Source organism: Cadophora gregata (assembly GCF_030347475.1).
Source record: "Cadophora gregata isolate MNR1 chromosome Unknown scaffold_17, whole genome shotgun sequence".
In the NCBI taxonomy this organism is placed as follows: Eukaryota; Fungi; Ascomycota; class Leotiomycetes; order Helotiales; family Ploettnerulaceae; genus Cadophora; species Cadophora gregata.
The window spans coordinates 1,543,636-1,562,241 of record NW_026695940.1 but is presented as its reverse complement, the minus strand read 5'-3'; the positions used below and the strand labels follow the sequence as shown (position 1 = coordinate 1,562,241).

The 18,606-nt window shown below is 47.5% G+C and overlaps 5 protein-coding genes across 7 annotated transcripts; 1 reads left to right on the top strand and 4 right to left on the bottom strand.

Annotated features, from left to right (window-relative positions):
* Positions 1 to 5,519, bottom strand: ONS95_006329 (uncharacterized protein). Of its 2 annotated transcripts, XM_058499785.1 has the most exons (17): positions 5,113 to 5,519; positions 4,971 to 5,061; positions 4,847 to 4,918; positions 4,693 to 4,791; positions 4,467 to 4,636; positions 4,353 to 4,419; positions 4,089 to 4,298; positions 3,869 to 3,996; positions 3,360 to 3,813; positions 2,919 to 3,304; positions 2,488 to 2,840; positions 2,190 to 2,424; positions 1,327 to 2,144; positions 1,075 to 1,189; positions 713 to 1,016; positions 521 to 625; positions 1 to 444 (listed from the first exon to the last, which is right to left on the bottom strand). In XM_058499785.1, exons 1-17 carry the CDS (start codon positions 5,343 to 5,345, stop codon positions 214 to 216), a joined length of 4,071 nt encoding a protein of 1,356 aa, XP_058350829.1. In that variant the 5' UTR covers positions 5,346 to 5,519; the 3' UTR covers positions 1 to 213. The 2 variants fall into 2 exon arrangements, with proteins under 2 accessions (XP_058350829.1, XP_058350830.1); XM_058499786.1 differs by having other exon boundaries at positions 4,847 to 5,061.
* Positions 5,520 to 8,180: 2,661 nt separating this feature from the next.
* Positions 8,181 to 8,627, bottom strand: ONS95_006328 (uncharacterized protein). Its single transcript, XM_058499784.1, has one exon. It carries the CDS (start codon positions 8,577 to 8,579, stop codon positions 8,247 to 8,249), a length of 333 nt encoding a protein of 110 aa, XP_058350828.1. The 5' UTR covers positions 8,580 to 8,627; the 3' UTR covers positions 8,181 to 8,246.
* A 665-nt stretch (positions 8,628 to 9,292) lies between these two features.
* On the top strand, positions 9,293 to 13,572 carry ONS95_006327 (uncharacterized protein). 2 transcript variants are annotated; one of them, XM_058499782.1, is made up of 4 exons: positions 9,293 to 10,072; positions 10,191 to 10,551; positions 10,683 to 11,223; positions 11,304 to 13,572. In XM_058499782.1, exons 2-3 carry the CDS (start codon positions 10,224 to 10,226, stop codon positions 10,928 to 10,930), a joined length of 576 nt encoding a protein of 191 aa, XP_058350826.1. In that variant the 5' UTR covers positions 9,293 to 10,072; positions 10,191 to 10,223; the 3' UTR covers positions 10,931 to 11,223; positions 11,304 to 13,572. The 2 variants fall into 2 exon arrangements, with proteins under 2 accessions (XP_058350826.1, XP_058350827.1); XM_058499783.1 differs by having other exon boundaries at positions 9,293 to 10,551; positions 10,683 to 10,891; positions 10,958 to 11,223.
* Positions 12,122 to 14,276, bottom strand: ONS95_006326 (uncharacterized protein; the record flags this gene model as incomplete). Its single annotated transcript, XM_058499781.1, has 2 exons — positions 13,873 to 14,276; positions 12,122 to 13,826 (listed from the first exon to the last, which is right to left on the bottom strand). The coding sequence occupies exons 1-2, from the start codon at positions 14,184 to 14,186 to the stop codon at positions 12,122 to 12,124; spliced, it is 2,019 nt and encodes a 672-aa protein (XP_058350825.1). The 5' UTR covers positions 14,187 to 14,276.
* Positions 14,277 to 14,390: 114 nt separating this feature from the next.
* On the bottom strand, positions 14,391 to 16,781 carry ONS95_006325 (uncharacterized protein). Its single transcript, XM_058499780.1, has 3 exons — positions 15,884 to 16,781; positions 15,073 to 15,820; positions 14,391 to 15,022 (listed from the first exon to the last, which is right to left on the bottom strand). Exons 1-3 carry the CDS (start codon positions 15,953 to 15,955, stop codon positions 14,880 to 14,882), a joined length of 963 nt encoding a protein of 320 aa, XP_058350824.1. The 5' UTR covers positions 15,956 to 16,781; the 3' UTR covers positions 14,391 to 14,879.
* Between the last annotated feature and the right edge of the window lie 1,825 nt (positions 16,782 to 18,606).

Here is an 18,606-nt window from a genome sequence, read left to right as displayed (position 1 = left end):
GCCAGTTCAGGCTCAATTCTTGGCATATCAATCTCACTACTAAAGAGCCGCAATTTAATGGCAAGAAATGTACTTACTCGGAGAATGGTAAATTATATACAAATGTACGGACATGGAAAACAAAATGAAAAGACCGGAAGGTCAAATACCTGTCAGCTCTATTCTCTTCCCCAAAAATAGCGGTATTTTACATCATCGAATCGCTCACAAAAATCACGCAGATCCAAAAGGACAGAGCTGATCGAGTTGTGCATCTGTCAGCCCGGTCCCTCCAATACGTCGTCCGTAGCAGTATGTACCACTCTCGGTAATTGTCCTGGAATCAGTGGAAGTATCGACAGGGATATCGTTGCAATTGGCATAGGCTGCTGAGTACTGCGCGTTGACATAAGTGCCTCTGGCGGGGTACTCGAAGGAAGTCCCGTCGAGAAACATAACAGTCGCCTATTCACGGTCAGTCAGATAAATATAGATTTGCCTTTCTCCTGTTTATACACGAGAAGGAAGAAAGAGCACGTACTTTGGCGGTATATCCAATGTTGACCCTACCCTGGAACGCAGTCGCATCGCATCTGACTTTCTGCCCAGGCTTGACAATTGTTGATAGAGTATACCGTGCGCGAGCCTAGAAGATGTCAGCTCTTCAATCCAAGTTTAATTCAATCCACCAACATATTTTGTCTACACATCGGCAAAGAAAGACTCAACTCACATTCTTCGTTTCGGTATCTTCTCTGCTCTCCAGCACGGTATCCACATATTTCTTCTCCCACTCTCCTTTGAGCTCCGCGCCAAAGCTGCCCTCCGCTATCTTGGGGAAACCCGAGTTAAATTTAATCTCGCCTTTCAATGCTGCACCGATGGCCCAGCCAAACTCAGAGGAGTTCTCGGACCCGACATTGATGGAAGTTTGTGTTTGTACGTCGAGCCAGATGTCTGCTGTCATGGTGACGTCCTCGCTGCTTCGGTTGTTGAATAGGACGTATGTGTCCTGAACAGCCTGCAAGCCACGCTCCCTAGGTAAAAAAATGTCAGAGACTGTGGTGATGGAGCTGAAAGACTGATTGTGCTTACTCGAAAGGCTTCTTGTTCAAACTCTCGAAGCTAGGGTTGAAGACCTCGTCTGTCAGAACGACTTTATCGAGACCGGAATTTGTCCAGTACGGCTGGAGCATGTCGATGCGGTCGCCTATTTGAGCTAGGGTCAGTTATGATTCTTCTTACGCGATAAGATACGGCAGTCAGATGAGTACAATGACTCAAATACTGAGATCAAAGGATTTTGGAAGTGGAATATCCTCGTCCTTCTCCAGAAATCTCACATACCGGATCGTCCGTAGAAACCAAGCAATATGCCCTTCCCATCCAAACCACGCGTATATCGAAGTACCGGCGGTGAGCTGTCGCCATAATACTTTCCCGCATCAATGTCGTCTGCCGGCTTCCCTGTGATACCTGCCTCAAGACGACCCACTCCACCATCCCAGCCATCACCAGACAGAACGAAGTGGCTGAACGTGTTGACAAGTGCGTCCATGGTAATTGTGCCATACCGATGTTTATCGTCAGGATCTGGAACAGCCTCGCCATGTGCTTCGATAGAGCCGTCCGAGTACTGGATTCGGATATACGCAAGAGCGTTGGTGGTTGCTCGAGCTTCAATCAGGAGCGGAAAGACACCCCTGGTCCAGTGTCCCATACACCACTCCTCTCCACCGTCAGCATTACCAACAGTGAATAGCGGTGCCATGAAGTCTTGCTTTCTCGGACAATTTGGATTTCCCGCGAGATAACGTGATGGGAAATCTGGAAGAGAAGTTGGGCCTGGAGCAGCTGTTTCTCCCGGAGGATTGGGGGCAGCAGTCGTTGTCGAAGACCCAGTGGGAACAGCTGGCAAGGACCCATCGAAAGAAGCATCGTCCCCAGTCACATCCACAAGCCCACAATCCGGACTCAGGGATGTCATGGCTTTGTTGTTGAAAGATTCAAGTACGTAATGCTCATCTGCACGGCCGTTGCCATCGAGATCGGGATAATAGAGGCATCCGCCTGCAGCGAGTCCAGCATAGGCGACGCCGGATTGTTGACGCCATGAGAAAGAGGATCCCAAAGTTTGAGCTGGGTCTGCCCGGCCGCCATTGTACCTAAGACAATTAGTGACGAACTCGACAAGAGACAATGGTTTTTACCAAACAAATGTATCTCCGGAGAATTTCTCGATCCACAGTAGATCCGCTTTCCCATCGCCATTCACATCGGCAAAACGCATGTTTGCACGATCTTTGTCAATTGAAACCTTGATCTGGCCAACATTGGTGAAGCCACCATTGTCACCCTGAACGAAGCCAGTAACTCTGCTATCCAGGCCAATGCAGAGGTAATCAGCACGGCGATTCCCAGTCAGATCAGCGATCCTGACAGCCACTGTCCACTATTAGCATGAAAAATCCGCAGGGAATATGAACTGTCTGCTGACGTTTCACTTACAATCCTCAATGCCAACTCCTCGCTTCTCTGCACAGCCAACACCAGGAGCAGGATTCGCAAGATAAGTCCAACTATTCCAGTTCTTAGTCGTGGGATAGTTGTTCAACCACACCTGGACAGCACCGCCATTAGGATTGGTGTAAATAATATCGCAGTCTCCGTCTCCATCCCAATCAGCTAGATGCAGGTCCCGGCGGTCCATGAGAGATGGAGGGGTCCAGATTACTCCCGAAGGAAGCCAGAACCCATCGGGATCTGAGTCTTTGATACTACCCTTGCCACGATTGGCGTACAGTTCCATTTGGCCACCGGAATATGTCCAAACATAATCCATCATTCCGTTGGAGTGACCGCTAACCGAGAAAACAATGTCAACAGGCGTGTCAATGTGTCTTGTAGCAACGAATACTCAAAGTAATGAGATGACTTACAGCATATTGCAGAATTTATTTCCATCAGCCTTGAGATTCGTGCCTCCGGCTCCAATGTTTTTCCAAACTCGCATTTGGAACTGATGCGAAGTGGTAGAGACTGCCTTGTGTTCCATGAATATATAGTCCTGCTTCGGTAGCGTGCCAAATTTTGTCACCTCGCCATAGATACGAGCGAAATGGATTCGGCCTCTCAGGTTTGTTTCGGTGTCCGTCAGGTACGCACCCATTCCCAAATGTGTCGGCCCCGAGGTCTTGCCTGTGAGAAAGGCTTGTCTCCAAGCCACATTAAGTCCTGCACCTTCGACACCTTTCTGACAGCTTCGGCTGTTGATCCATGTTGTAGTCACGCCAGCTGTGTCGACCCACATCCAGTCATCACGACCCTGGTTATTAGTCAGTGTCTGCAAAATTGATGCATGAATGAGAAGTTGGGCTTACGTCTCCGTTGATATCCTCGAAACGAACATCGTTCACATCACCCATACCTTTACCAGTAAAGCGCTTTCCCAGCGCCTGCCAATACCCAGGAGCCGGGCCTATCCCGCCATTTCTCCACACAAGAATGTCGCCATTGTCCTGTGTAACACAATAATCACCTCTTCCATCGCCGTCGATATCAGCAATGCGAACGCGAGCCCGACCAAGTCCTTTATTTGACATGATCAAAGCACTTGAACTCACTCGCTTGAAAGTCGGAGACTTGCCAGCTGCGCGGTTGCCGTCTCCTTGATTAATTGAGAGGTACGCATTACCGGCGGAGTCAACACAAACTAGGTCGTCAAGTCCATCGGCGTTCATGTCGACGAAGTAGAGGCCCGCTGATTCACAGAGAAGGTCGGGCTTCATGTCGCTGGCTTTGTTGAATTTCCCGGCTCCGTCACCTGAGTTTGCCCTGTTTGAATATCAGACTCTATACACAAAAGAAATTGTCACTGGATGGAAATTACCAAACGGCATAGACTTGCTCAGTAGCACTGTTAGAGATCCAAGCCAGTAGGTCATCGTAATTCCTGTTGAATAATCGTGCAAATCGCCATTGATCTCTGTCCCAGGAACTTGTAGCACTCCAGAGGATCTGTCCATCGTATCAGTCTCAATTCACGAAGCCCCCGAATTCTCGTAAGAGATGGCCAAGAGGACCGGGGGAATGTCGAGAACGCTACTTACACCCTTTTCCTGAGAACTATGAAAGTAGAGACCATCGTCATACCCGGAACCTCGTTGGGTCCACCCACCAGCATCCCTGCCACTGCCAGCAAATTTATCGCAAGTGCTTGGACCAACAGTAAATGGACCAGGTGCCACGACTCTGCCATCGCTGAGTGCCTTCATGATTGATTGGTAGAAGACTGCAGCCATCATTCTGTGCCCCTTGTCCTATTAGGATGTCAGATTGGCTTGATCGGCTGAAGGGACGATCTTGGTACTTACATTGGGATGCACTGCTGGGCTCTCCCCTTCCATGTAATCGGTCTGGAAGTTGAACCAGACTTGACCACTGTAGCTTTGTTAGAATGTCCTTTGTTCTTCATCTAGGACACATACCCAGGATCCATATCTGCCAGATATATGCACTTTCCCTCACCAGCACGACGAGTCACGAGATCTCGGTATTGCTGATTGATGGATCCTCGATTCCCAGCACCATTTCCGTTAGTGGTTGGGAGCAGGGTCGATAGCATTATGCACGTGCTACTCATGTCCTCGGCATTCCACTACAAGTTATTAGTCCGAAGAAGCCTAGATGTCTCAGACGCTAGAGATGACATGCCAGTGCGTTCAGGATGTCATTCATCCGATTGCCGACATTTCCAATGTCTACACCACCATTACCGTCGTTGGTTCCTCCATTGATAATAACGACATTGGGCTGCAATTTCCATCAGACAACGGTATCTTTAACGAGATTCTGGAGTGCCACGAACCTTGAATCCTACAGATCTCGGTACTCTGGCAAGGATCTGCGTCAGAACATCACCAGAGACTGCTTCATGCTCCTAAGATTGTTCAATATCCCGAATGTAACTGAGCAGAGTATATTTCACCAACCCAGTCTTTCATGTTACCATTGTGCAATCCTCCAACCATGTCAACCTCATATGAAAGCTGTCTGAATGCATCTCTGAGGTACTTTCGACAACTGCAAAGAGTAAGTAGATTTCTCAAGCCGAGAAGATATCAGGCTGCTCACCCATTTCCAGTACTTGATCCAACACCGCTCATAATTGAGGCACCAAGACTCAAGATTCGTAGAGAATTGGTGGCACGCTTCTCGGCTGCGGCGCCATACCTGGCTGTGGGGAATGTGGCGTTGAAAACAGGATCATTCTCTTCATTTCTGAAAATTGAAAACGCCGAGACTTGGACTGATAGTTCCAGAAAGACTGGAACTGCCAGGAGCAGCGTACTGGCAAAGAACTTCATCGTCGGCAAAGTCAACAGAGTAAGTCTTGGATCGGAAATGAGGAAACAGTGGGCATGGTACTTATATATGATGACCTTCTCACGATAGCTTCATTATCACAATCTAGATCGCTACAAGGAGTCCTCTGGCTAGAAATTTCGAGGAGGAGGGTAGCAGTGCCAAGTCATTCTAGGCTCCTAATTCTGTTTGCTTTCCTCATGTTCGCCTGACATTACATCTCGCTTAATTATTTTCCCATATTATGATGCAGTTACGCGAAACTCAAAAGATAGAAGGTAGTTACATCTAACCCAATATGTATTGGAGCTAGAATCAATCTGGAATCCAATTCGTGAGGCAACGCATGGCATTGCGATCATTCCCTGTAAGATTTTGTGGCACAGTATGCGACTTTCCCTTTTTCAGCGAGCGCGTTGAGATTTAGCGCTTAATTGCCCGGCAGTTCAGCGCTAGGTGCCCATTGTTCAGGGGAGGTCCTCGGCATAGCTCCTCTATCCGAACTTAATCGTAGTTCAGACGAATTAGTATCTATGTTTGGAACCCGAACAGAAAAACAAGTTTGATCTTTAGTGCTTACTTGGATTCTGTAGGGATTTGAGATTGGAACTCTTGGACCTCAAATCCAGACCGGCCGATACTCTGAAGAGCACGATATGGCCTATAGCGAAGTCGGATTCGAACACAAGGCCTTGAACTTGAAGGTGATATGAGATTGTAGTTCCTGAGTAGGTTGATTTGCGTAGAGATAAGATAACCATGTGAGCTTTGCATGATCCCGCTGTCACCGGCTTGGACAGACGAAATCAAATTTCAAATTGTGCTAGTGTTTAGCCTCCCTCGATGCAGTGTTATTCTTAGCGTTAAATCTCTGCCACATGACAGCTTTGGGACTCTCAATTATATGTGCCACTGTATTGATAGATTACATCGCACGATCTTGAAGACGCTCACCTACGGTCTCCCTTTCGGTTCTCGCAGGCATCCATTCTTGCACAAAATTTGATTTGCTTGCTAAGATTACTTCCACAGTTGGATCTGTTTCTGGTCTATTCAAATCGTGTTACGACGAAGTTTCTGCTAGATGTTTAAATATAGACTATATAGTTTACCTACGCCACAACCAGTTGCATTACCAGCTGCAAACAATTTTACCTACGTGGCTGACAGCGCCAACCTAACACTGAAGCTTAGTTAACCATACGAATGGTGGGACGCTAGAACTCCCCTAGAACATGTGCATCTCTGGCCCCAAAGAATTACGAGTGTTGCTGGGAAACGAGTGGGAATCTCATCGATAATCAATCTTTCCATACCCGCGATTCGCATAATGAAACTTATTTACTCTCAGACAGTGCTGGGGAGGTTAGCATTTCTCAATCTCGTCATCATGCTGCATGCTTTAATAATTGACTTTAATGTACACACCTATGATCTTCGTGCTACTGTTAGTAAAACCAATGGCGATATCACAAACTTGTTGTATCGTAGTAAACAGCATCACAAGTGCCTTCACAAATCCTAGTCGGCTTCCCACTATAAATAAGACTCGATGCAGAATTATATGTATTCTAAGATACAAAACTAGAGCACTTATTGAGTTTTAAAGAGAGTCTTAGAACGGGGCGCTGTGCACGTGATGTTAATGGCAGCTCGCAAGTCAATTCACATATATCATGTCCAGTCGTTCAAGAACGAACGAGTACCTCTTACCTCTTCAATCATCTCGATATCCAACTTCAAGAAGTAGAAAAGGCTTTGCATTGTTGAAAAGACGGAGTTTGAGAGGGCGGAACACAGTGCAGATTCACGTAGCGATAAATAAATCGTCATTGATCATTAGATTATTGAGCAATGCCACCCGCCGAGTTTCAGATGTACTATCCCGTCGCCAGCCGTTTGACAAGGTCTCGAAGTCCATACAATTTCCTTTCGACGTTCTGATCTTGATTCTTTTCCGAATTTCAAACAAGCAAGATAAGATGTACCATAATTGAACAGACACAACTGAATCGATCAACATCATGAGCTTCAGTGACAAAAATAGAAGCAGAGATAATCTCATTGCAAAAAGGAAAGAAGTCAAGAAAAGAACAGAAAAGGTTCGGGTGGTCCTCCATCTCGATGGGGAGAATTTGCCTCTGCCACACCGAGGTCAAGCCTTACCGTCTTCTTTCATACTCTTTCATTACTGATCCAAGCAAAATTTCCATATTCGATCCGAGAAAGAGTGGCCTCACCCACAGATGAGCTGTTCTCCGCCCCAGTTTCGTGGATCGCATACTAATATCAGAAGGTCGATGGACGGAAGATGCATGCATAACTGAAAGACCATAAGTTTTTCTGGGAGGTGATGGATCGCATTGCAAAGTCCAAAGTGCACGTAAGCCTCGGCTTGCCTCCTCGTCAATCATCCCTGTATCCTCCCCGTACCTGTTCGTACAACAGTACGTCCGTACACTTGCAGGATCTCCTCAGTGCCGCACAGGAAGGAGGTCGAAACTTTCAACTGGGACGTTTCCACAATGCTTTGTCGAGATGTGGCGAGTTCCTGTATCTGGATGAACCTAGAAGGTCACAAGGAAATCTCTCTTTACCATGGTAGCCACACACCGACAGTAAGTCGAAAAAGGGAAAGATAACGACCGCGAAAGAAGAAGAAACGCCACAAACCGACCACCGAACCAGTAAATTTCCAGAACACTACTTCGCATGATCGTCCTTTCACTGGCATGCACTATATTTTCTGACGGTCATGTTGGCACACCCCTCCAATTACTCGAAGCAGCCAATCAGATCTCGCATCGTTAGCGACGATCAGGGGAGCCGAGAGTGGGGCGGAACAAAATAAACATACACGTGCCATTCACCTGAGTCGCCCCTCCGTCATCCCATCCCATGTCTCAAACCCCTCCATTCCAACCACAACCACGGAGACAAACAACCGGCCTTTTGCTCACCTGGGCACACTTCAAGATGAGATGAGGTGTCGATTCGATGATTTGATGCTTGTCCTGCATGCCAAGTTTGTGTTTCTTATCTTTATCTCGCTTAGGAAGGTCATTGATGATCTGCGAACTTGGCATTGCTTGGTATGCAGGGGGAGAGTTCAGGAGCCGAAGGCTTGTGGCGGTGGTGACTTGTGAAAAAAACTGTAACAACGGTGGGAGGGGAGAAGATGAAGGGCGTGTGGGTGGAAATTTCTGATATCTGTCAATTACGTCGATGTGATTCATCTTATGGGGCAATGGAATGCGTTATTGTCGGTATTTCTAAATTTCAACACAGCACGTACCAAAAGATAAGATATCAAACTGTTGTTAATTAATGTGTCAAAATCAAAAAAGGTATGGAATGATCAGCAACGTTTGTAGATCGCGGAGTCTGCCGTTACCAGCCAAACGACAAGCGCCACAAGCTTCGACATCCCTTACATCCCATAGGGCTACTTCAGAGTCTGTAAGACACGACTTAACGAGGAAAAGGAAGGTCAACTTCTTCAAGAGATGTCACCTTGGCTCATGTACTGGCTAACAAAAATACCTTGGAACTCCTTGATTTCGGAGGTAAAGGAACCCTTCCTGTATCAGACCGGTATTCTAGCGGAACTCGTTCATTAAGGGTCAACGGTCCCGACCCCTATCAATGATGGGCAATATCAGACCCGTCAACCTGATTTCCATGTAGTACTTCGGCGATACAGACTATCTGATGAAAAAGATGATAAAACATTTAGATTATATTGCAGCGGGTTTTATCCTAGAGTAATAGGTGTATCCTTCGCACTGAAGTGTATGTCGCCAAAATAAGCCGAGATCTCATCTCCTGTCGGTAGAGACAACCAACAAAACATGCAAGACATATGTCTCACCCCCCTCCTTTTCCACCCCACAACGCCTCACACTTACCTCATCCCGCCCCCACCTCCAAAACATCCAAGACATAATCGCAATCGCCCAGGACGTAGATATCGTCCTGCAATCTGCACGCGCCGAATCTCAAAGCTCAGATACGGGTCTCCACTTCCTTGCACACTCGTCTATTGTCCCCACCGTCCACCTCCCATCTTGATATCCGCCACCCAATCGATCGCCCACTAGACTTTCCAGAACTCCTTCCTGATCGGCACCTTGGTGCACTGACAGGTACTCATGCGTCGCCAAGCCACCATATACCATTCTAATATTCCTAACATCCTGCTTCGGCGTGCGTGCACTTCACACTACACTCTCAAGGCATGAAGCTACGTGAGAGGCTGAGGTAGGGACTCGCCGACGGTCGACACTGGACACACGAACAAGTGTCTCCGAGTGGATGAGATACCCCATCCAATCTCATTACCTGCCTCCTTGGGGCTCTTGGCCCTTTAGCAAAATGCACTTGCTTTGCATCTTGTGTGCTGTGAAGTGGCAAGCAGCTTCTACTTCTGGACTGGATGAGATGTGTCTCTCCTTGAATGCTGATCGTTCGGAGGAGGGGTAACATGGGGTTAGGTAGGTAGGTAAGAATGGATGAGCCGGTACTGCTGCTGGATGAAGAGATAGCGAGCGGGAGATGATCATTTATGACATGGGGGTATGAGGGGCAAGCAGATAGAGGAGAGACGGATATGTATATATAAGTCCTCATAACCACCTTTGTTGGCAAAAGATATTCTATTATCCAGGGCACTATTCATCTCACCATTTACCCAACCAGTCTCATTCTCTGTTTAATATTTAACTTACAAGTAAGCTTTTCTCTTTACTTTGGGAACTTGGATGAACTCCTTTGCCTTTCCGGCCACCTAGCCGGAGTTCATCCAAACTCGCAACCATACATCCAAGTCAAACTAACACAACCTCCAGATTACTTTCCTCGGTCTTGACCCACCACCCAAAATGGCACGCTTCACCCTTCTGCTGTCCTTCTTGGCAGCCATCTCCCCTATCATGGCCCACCCCACCAACGGACCCCGCGACACCAAATTCGGATGTGGCGTCGTCCCCACAGAGGAGTTCCTCGCCGTGGCGAAGGACATGGCTGACCAAGAGGCCGCCTCGAAATCCGCATTGGGAGCTTCGGCCCTAGCTGCTGAAGGGGCGGCTGCTGCGGTGATCACGGTGAATGTGTATTTCCATGTTGTGGCTCGCTCGACGGTTGCGTCTGGGGGGTATGTGACCGCGAGTCAGATCACGCAGCAGTTGGCTGTTATGAATAATAACTATGGTGAGTTTGGATGATTTACAAGTCTTGAATTTTCGAATCTCTCAAAAAGTCCGAGCAGGGTTGGGCGTGAGGGACTGTTTTGTCTTGCTTCTGGAAATTGGAAAATGAATTCGAATTAACGAGAACTTCAGCCGCCTCCGGATTCCAGTTCGTCAATGCCGGCACAGACTGGACCATCAACAGCATCTGGGCATCCGACGGCAACGAGCTCGCCATGAAGAAGGCTCTCCGCAAGGGAACCTACAAGGACCTCAACATCTACTTCCAGTACGACATCGGCGGAAACTTGGGATACTGCTACTTCCCCACCTCTGCCCCAGCTGGCTCCAACAACTTCTACGTAAGCTTCCTAGACCTAGCACAACTTCTACCAAAGTGAACAGAATATTGACTGCGAAAATGACAGTTGGACGGCTGTTCCATTTTGTACAGCACCGCACCCGGCGGCTCTGCAACAAATTACAACCTCGGCAAGACCGTAACGCACGAAGTCGGCCACTGGATGGGTCTCTTCCACACCTTCCAAGGCAACTCGTGCACCGGCACCGGCGACAGTATTGCCGATACGCCACAACAATTGTCTGCCTCCAGTGGGTGCCCAACTGGTCGTGATTCGTGCCCAAATGCTGCTGGGTTGGATCCTATCCACAATTATATGGATTATTCCTATGAGTGAGTCTCCTGTCCGACTTTGTGTATATGGAAGAGGTGTGAGGGATGAAAGAAAGAGAAACGGGCTAATGAGTTGATAGCGCCTGCTATGATAACTTCACACCTAACCAAGCTACGCGTATGCTTAGCATGTGGAATACCTACCGTATTTAGATGCATGTCGAAAAGGAGAGGGGGATGTTTTCAATAGCTGTGGAGCAGGGACACGAGTTTGAGATGAATGTGAAAAACTTAGACTGAGATAGGGGAGTTGTACATTGGCCCCTTGAAACCGGGGAGATTTTGTCACTTGGCAATTCTGGTAGATTGGTTTTGGGAACCTTGCATCTTGGAGAAACGGGGTGGGGTATATAGGCCGATTTTTATGAGAGATAAGATATTAACATATATGCCTTAAATTTTGGCCAGTCATGTGCATTGTGGATTTGAATGAGAAATTGACAATCAATGAAGTGCTGGACCCGAATTAGGAGTTGTTCGTAAAGAATATTGTGCGCTGATTGGCGTTGAATGGCGCCAAATCGGCGAAGCTTGTTCACGCGTGAAAATGACTGTTTTGGGTGGAGATTTACCACCAAGGTCCTAGACGAAGGCTCCCTGGCATTGTGGTGTCATGCTCTTTCGGGCAAAAGACCCCTGCCAAGAAACAACAAGCTTCTCCTCTACCCAGTATGTCTCATGTCTCTTTCAAGACAGGAGTCAAATCAAGGTTGGAGATCCGTCTCATCGATCTCGTAGAAAAGGTGGGTCATGTCGTATCCAAGCGGCGCAGGATGTGCGGCGATCTGATTCATCGTCACATTATTCGGGGAATTTGGCTGTACCGTACCTGTGGGTTGCCATGCAATGAAACCGACAATCCCTCAAATGAAGTGTGAAGCGCCGAATTCGCCGTACTTCACGAGTAGAGGTAGTTCGACTTCACACATTTCGGCTCCCAAAGATCTTCCTCAGTCGGCATCCAACGACTAGACCCTTTACCAGGTCGACCAGTTCTGTTTCCAGGAGGGCTGTAGTAAGGAGGTGGTGGATATCTTCCTCCAGGATATCCATATCTCGTCCCGTTTCCTGGAGGTGGTCGACGTAATGAGCGATCCCTGCCCTTTAGGAGCGGCCACATGGGAATGAAACAGCTCTCATCCCAAGCGCACTTCTCTTCACAGCCGATCCATTCCCCTGCCCAGCCTAGCCAAGCCATAAGTTCCTGGATGCCGTTTGTCCAGCGGTGGACCTCAGATTTTATTGACTTCGCAAGACGAGCTTCAGTATCTGAGATGGGAGCTCGGTTGAATTTGGCTTGCCAGAGTCCTTTAACTGCTAGACCGATTTCGATGATGACGGAGCAGATTCCTCCCGTTGTCTCCTCGACTGCCCATTTCAAGAGTGTTTCTTCGGGACCGAGAACAATCCCCTCTTCAGGGTCGAGGAGACGAGTATGCTGAAATCGACACAAAGAATATGTTTTCTCAAACAATTCCGAGCCCGGCTTCCATGTCTCCTCGTCTGCATCCTCCGGATATTCGAAGAAAGGCATAACAAACATATGGGTTTGTTGGTGGACATCGCTCATCCATTCCTGAAGCAGACTGCTATTACTCGTGTGATTTCCGTAATTCTCTAGAGTTTTGGAAAGCTTGAGTAACGGACGGGAATATGTTTGCACGATACTGTTGGTCAAAACCAACCAATCGACCCCGCTACAGCTTTCAATTCCAAGTAAACGATCCCGCATCACACGTTCTGAATTGGTCCTCAGAAGCGCAGCTTCAGAAGAAGTCACATTATCCAGTACATGCTGTCTCCGTCGTCGTGTCAAAGCTTCCAAAGCCGTAGACCTCTTTCCCCGACGAGGACCAGCCCAGAAACCTTCTGCTGTAAGATTGAGGACTTTCTGCTCTTTTAACCTTCTGGCAATACCTTGGCGCTCGAAAGTAGGATTGTAGTAACTCAGGAATCCACATATGTCCGGCTTAACACGAGACTCTCCAATACCTGGTCCGTTGCCTGAAGATCCGTAATGTAACGTGCTGCTCGTATACCAGCCCCAGTTCCTGGTTAGTCGGAAAGGGTCCCGCATTTTTAGATCCCAGTCGAAGTAGAAAGGTGGCGGAGACGAGGTAGACTTCGCGGGCGTTGTTCTTGTAGGTAGTGGAAATTTCGACTTTTCCTCAAGATCCCTAGACTCGAGTTCCTCTGTGATCTTCGTCCTCTCCCGCGGCGGTAGCAACGGCGCAGAAACATTCAAATGCGATACCAGCCGTACGGATGGACTGCTGAAATTACACCAGATCATCTCAAACCCCGCATTCATCCTCACAATCCCTTCATATCCCCACCCCAAACCACCCAACTCCGTATCCCTAATCCAGTTGCACAGTCCTACCGCGCGAGCATATTCGCTCGACAAGGGGTTGAATCCACCATCTTGTTTCCCTGGTCCAGATATGTTCCCCCATATATGCAGCATCTGCGTATCCAACTGCCCAGTTCCGGAAAGAGTCGCAGATTCGCCATCGAGGTAGATACATCTTATGCGGCGAGTTGTTTGGTAAGTGAGCATGTGGGAGTTCTGACTTCCGCCCATGATCCCGTAGGACATTCCTCTGGTCTGTGTTAGCAGAGCTACATCGTGGTATTGGGTAGACTTGCATATCAAAAGCGAACCATTCCGGGCTTGGAGGTAGCTCAGCGTCCATCCTGCCGTGATACAGCTTCGTAAATGCCGGTACCTCGCATGGCACGATGCTGTGGCCGTTGGGAAAGAACGTATTTGGCCATTGTTGGAGGAGGCCGTATACCGAGGCGAAGTAGTGGGGTGCTTCGGAAGAGAAGTTGAGCTTCCACGGACTTGTTTCTACGGCTTCTATTTCGTGGTTGAGGAGTGGGTGTTGCTGCTGAGTGTTTGTGGTTGTAGTGAAGCGGGCGAGGTACCACACGATAGTGGTGATACTAAGGAATATCATGTTGCACAAAGCGGTCAGGATGACTGCGAGAGCAGTCGAAAACTCCGAAAATAGCCATTTGCAGAGGTTATCGCTGGATGGTGTATTGAGTTCAGCGGATTAGAACACCGGCAGAGACGCGTCAGCGCGATAAGGATATGGAAATTGCCACGTGATGCGGATGGCTTCATTTCACTTCCCCCTCTTGGGATCAGTCATTGGCAAGATCTCCTCCCCCTTCAGTAATCATCTGCCAGCCTCGCAACAACAGACGGATTGTTTCTTAATAGTTTTCAATGTTTATCTTGATATAAAACTCAAATGCGTTACACAAAAGCTTCCTCTACCACCTCCTTGGAGGCAGTTTTGATGGCTTAAGGTTCTATTGGGAGCAGTCTCGTGCCTTTTATGGAAGTTCTTATCATTCTTTATTTGCCTACTACTTGAATCTATGTGGTAGGATCAACTTCGGCCATAGCGAGGAAGTATCCTAGTCTTGCACCTGTGCATCATCAGACTTTCTCAGAAGACGATGTCCAATATCACTCTTGGCGCGGAAGGTCTCTCGGCGCCTTGTGAGAGGAGGTGATACTTCCTGGTATATGCTCCAGGTACTCTCGGGCCATCTATGGCACCGCAGTATATCAATCATGCATCTTCAACTTGATGTCGTTGTTGTCTTCCTGTCGTTCTATGGTTTTTTTTATTGTCCGACTACCACTTACTGAATCGACTCTTCTGATTTCCCCAGAATGGATTTGGCTGGAATGATGATCGATCACCAGGAAGCTTCTCCCCTCCAATCAGCAAAGGTGCTGAGTGGTCATCCACGATCGGGGATGGTACTTTCATTTCACCTGCTTCAAGTCAACACAGTCCTCCCTTACCAGGCTGGACAGGAACATACCTCGCATGATCTCAACAGCCGAGACCAAAGGCAACAAAAGTAACAACAGAGGAAGCAGTTGTCCAAAACTCCAATCCTTCTCTCCCGTATCCGCCAGAGTCACAGACGGAGTCCCAAAAGCCTGTGACAACAGAATGACTCGAATCGCAGCACCGATTCCAATAGCTCCCAACACCAGCAATCCCACCAACTGAACAGCCCTCAACCATTTCCGATTCTTCACATGCAAGTACCAGACTCCGACAAGGAAGAAGACGAGTTGGCCAGCCATCACACCAATGGTTCCAGCAATCGATGTCCCAGCATTCGATGGCGCTCCGGTGGATTCAACCTCCCAAACACAGGCGATAGGCAATGTCGGCTTCACATCTCTCATGACCGACATGAGGATGAAGATTCCAGATACGATAGACAGGACCAAGTTTACAAACATGAAGAATTGTCTCAGCCATCTCAGGACCCAGTCACGCTTGAAATCATTCACCAGCGCCAACAAAGTCCCAACATGCGTTGCCGTCGACAGTAGCGACAACATCCAAACGATGAAGAAGTGGTACGGAACCATCGTTTTCATCTTCGCCAGAGCCACGCTCTGGATACCAATACCAGTGATGACCTGTTGATCACTGAGGGACAGGAGGAGCTTCCGCAGCACTTTCGCTTCTGATCCTCGACGTACTTCGTGAAGCACGATGATAATGGACATGATGAGAGAGATGCCGGCTGTGACGATAAATGAAAGAAGAACCTGAAAGACCAGTCAGCCGATTTCCTACAGTGTCGAGAAGAATTGCTATCTTGAGAAACTTACCCCTGTGCCCGCCACACCAGCATCAGTCGCCGTCTCGGTAGGGACAAACGAACAATTGAACGAGTTGGCCATGATGTCAGCCTATGAAAAAGAAAGTATTTGCCGGATTCACAAATTCAAAAGCTCAGCAATCCAGCAACAAAATTCAACAGCAAACAGAATGAAGAAAAAGGGATGTCCTGATTAAATTATCCACACGAGCGATCGCCAGCATACCTAACTCTGGATGGTCCTGGCTCCAAAGTGTGGCGGAGCGGATCTCCCTACAAGGGTCTCAGCCATGCGATCGCGAAGAGCCCTCCTCATTCGCGAGCGAGTCGCGGAGAGTGCGACGAGCTGAAACACACTTGTTTGTGAGATGATGGATCTTGGCTACGTCAATGGGTGGAGGGGTCTCACATATTTTCAGATGTCAGCGAGTCGCTGAGATGGTGTTTGGTGATCCTGTTTGACAGATGGGCTTGAGACTGGATGAACTGCCCAGTGTCTCTGGTTGGGTGAGATGTCACGTGAGATATCTCTCTTTCCAATTCTACTTCATGTGTTTCAACGCTGATCGATCAGTCTGGAGCTTTATTAACTAATAGGATTCCTACGAGAGCATGTGGACGAGCGTCGAGGAAACGATTGAGGTCTCCTGTGTGTCTGATCCGAATATGCGCTGTTGCAGTTCGAGGTGCTCGGCACCACAGCGTGCCCTTTGAAAACCGCCCTGGATATCACTACGGTGGCAACGTGACCATATCCATGGACGATTCTACTATGCCTATGGAGGGTTTGTCTATACCTATCAATAGATAGGATAAACAGGGATCTTGTTATAGATAAAGCCTCTACTTTATAGTAGAATTTTCTATATTATGGGAAGTTTCTCTATAGATATAGACAAAATCTCTATATTTTTAAGGTTTATAAGTAAAAAGTAAAAGAGTGTTTCGTGTGGGAGTAACTTGTAACAGTTGAACCTTATTACCTCATATGATTCTGCTCTCTCGCCCCTCCCCCTCTCTTGCCCTTTCCCCTCTCTCACTTTTCCCTCTCTCTCACTTTTCCCCCTCTCTCACTTTTCCCTTGTTTTCTTTTCTAAGGTAAGTAAGTCTCTCTATATTACAACAGGTCTCTTAACAGTAGGTAAGTCTCTCTACAGTAAGTCTCTCCACAGTAGGTAAGTCTCTCCACAGTAGGTAGGTCTCTTCTCAGTAGGTAGGTCTCTCTATAGTAGGTAAGACGATAATTATAGAATAAGAGGAAAGGAGGGGAGGGGAAAGGAGGGAAAGTAGAAGGAGAGGAGGGGAAAAGGAGGGTGGGGAACAAGAAGAAATATCCATATCTATAGAAATATGGAACTTCCATATCTTTGGAAATATGGAATTTTATGTTTTATTATTGTATGGCACTTTTGTAATAAATATTACAATTCTCCTATAAACGTTAGTGGCCGAACTCTATAAATATGGGGATCTTATCCATAGGAATTTATGGATAAAATCCCTATATTCATAGAATCCGTTGCCACCGTAGTGTATGCGATGCATATTCACAGACATTTCAAATCTCCAGTCATAACATCATGCGTCAGGTGAGCGAAGAGATGACTGACCGGAATGCAGAACCTATTCTTTCACTAATGCGAAGTGGTGGATTCCAGTAAAGTGACTTGGTCTGGATTCTTTGTTCTGTCGTTGAAAATAATGGGAATTGACCCCCCCATTTGTCTCGCGTTCGCGAATACGGCACCCTCACCAAGAGATTCCCCGCTTCTGTATTAATCGAGCAGAATAGAGTGAAGCAAGAGCAAGTGCTCATACTCACCAGATCGGCTTCTTCCTTTTTGTTTACATACCTTCCTCTCTTTGTCGACTCTCCCGGTCATGGTAGCGCACTCTTGAAGCAAAAGTTCTTCGTAGCTCTCAGCCGCTCGAGCCGAGTACATCTTAGTCAATGAGATGCTTAGATGACGCAGGTGTGGATGGGGACGAAAATAATCTTCTGGTATGAGCTTGAGAGTTAAAGTGCTTTCAAGTCAAGATCCTCGTTTCCTCCGTCCCACATTCAGACATTCTTTGTCTTGGGGCCCACGAAATTTTCAGTACCGTTCCTTGATCGAAGTCAAGGTTGACTCATCTCGTGGTCAGTCATTTCCATTCTCAAGTGTTAACACTCATGCTCAACAACAGATGTCTGGGGGGTAGAAGGTGCGGACTTCTACTCGGCTAGATCCTAACCGCTGAGTATGCTCTAAGTCTACCCGCCTCTACCTCTTTATTGTTCTCTCTGTCTCGAAATCATAAGCTCGCTTCCATCCCTATCGCTATCTCATTGTTTTGTCCTTAATGCTCAAGATCCCCTTGTTTCAGTATGCGGAGCTGGTGATCTCGGCAAATTCATTGGATGTGGACTCTTAGCGAGGAAACCCCCTTTGTTTGGCAAGACAAGCGAGAGCAACCCTTGTTCTGGTCAACCCGCAATCTTACAGCCCTGATGTCTTAATGACCAGGACAACAGCCCGTCATTGTTTTCTCGGAACAATAAAACCCTCTTTCTTCAATCAAATAAAGGTTATTGTTCATTGTTCTGGTAGATCCGAACAGTTCCATTCACGTTTCTATAATACAACTTGGAGTTTTCCATTAATAGATTTTTCTCTTCTTCAATTTCCACCAATACTACTACACAATACCGCTACTTGTCTACTCTCTTCAGACCACTTCTAGCGCTTCAGA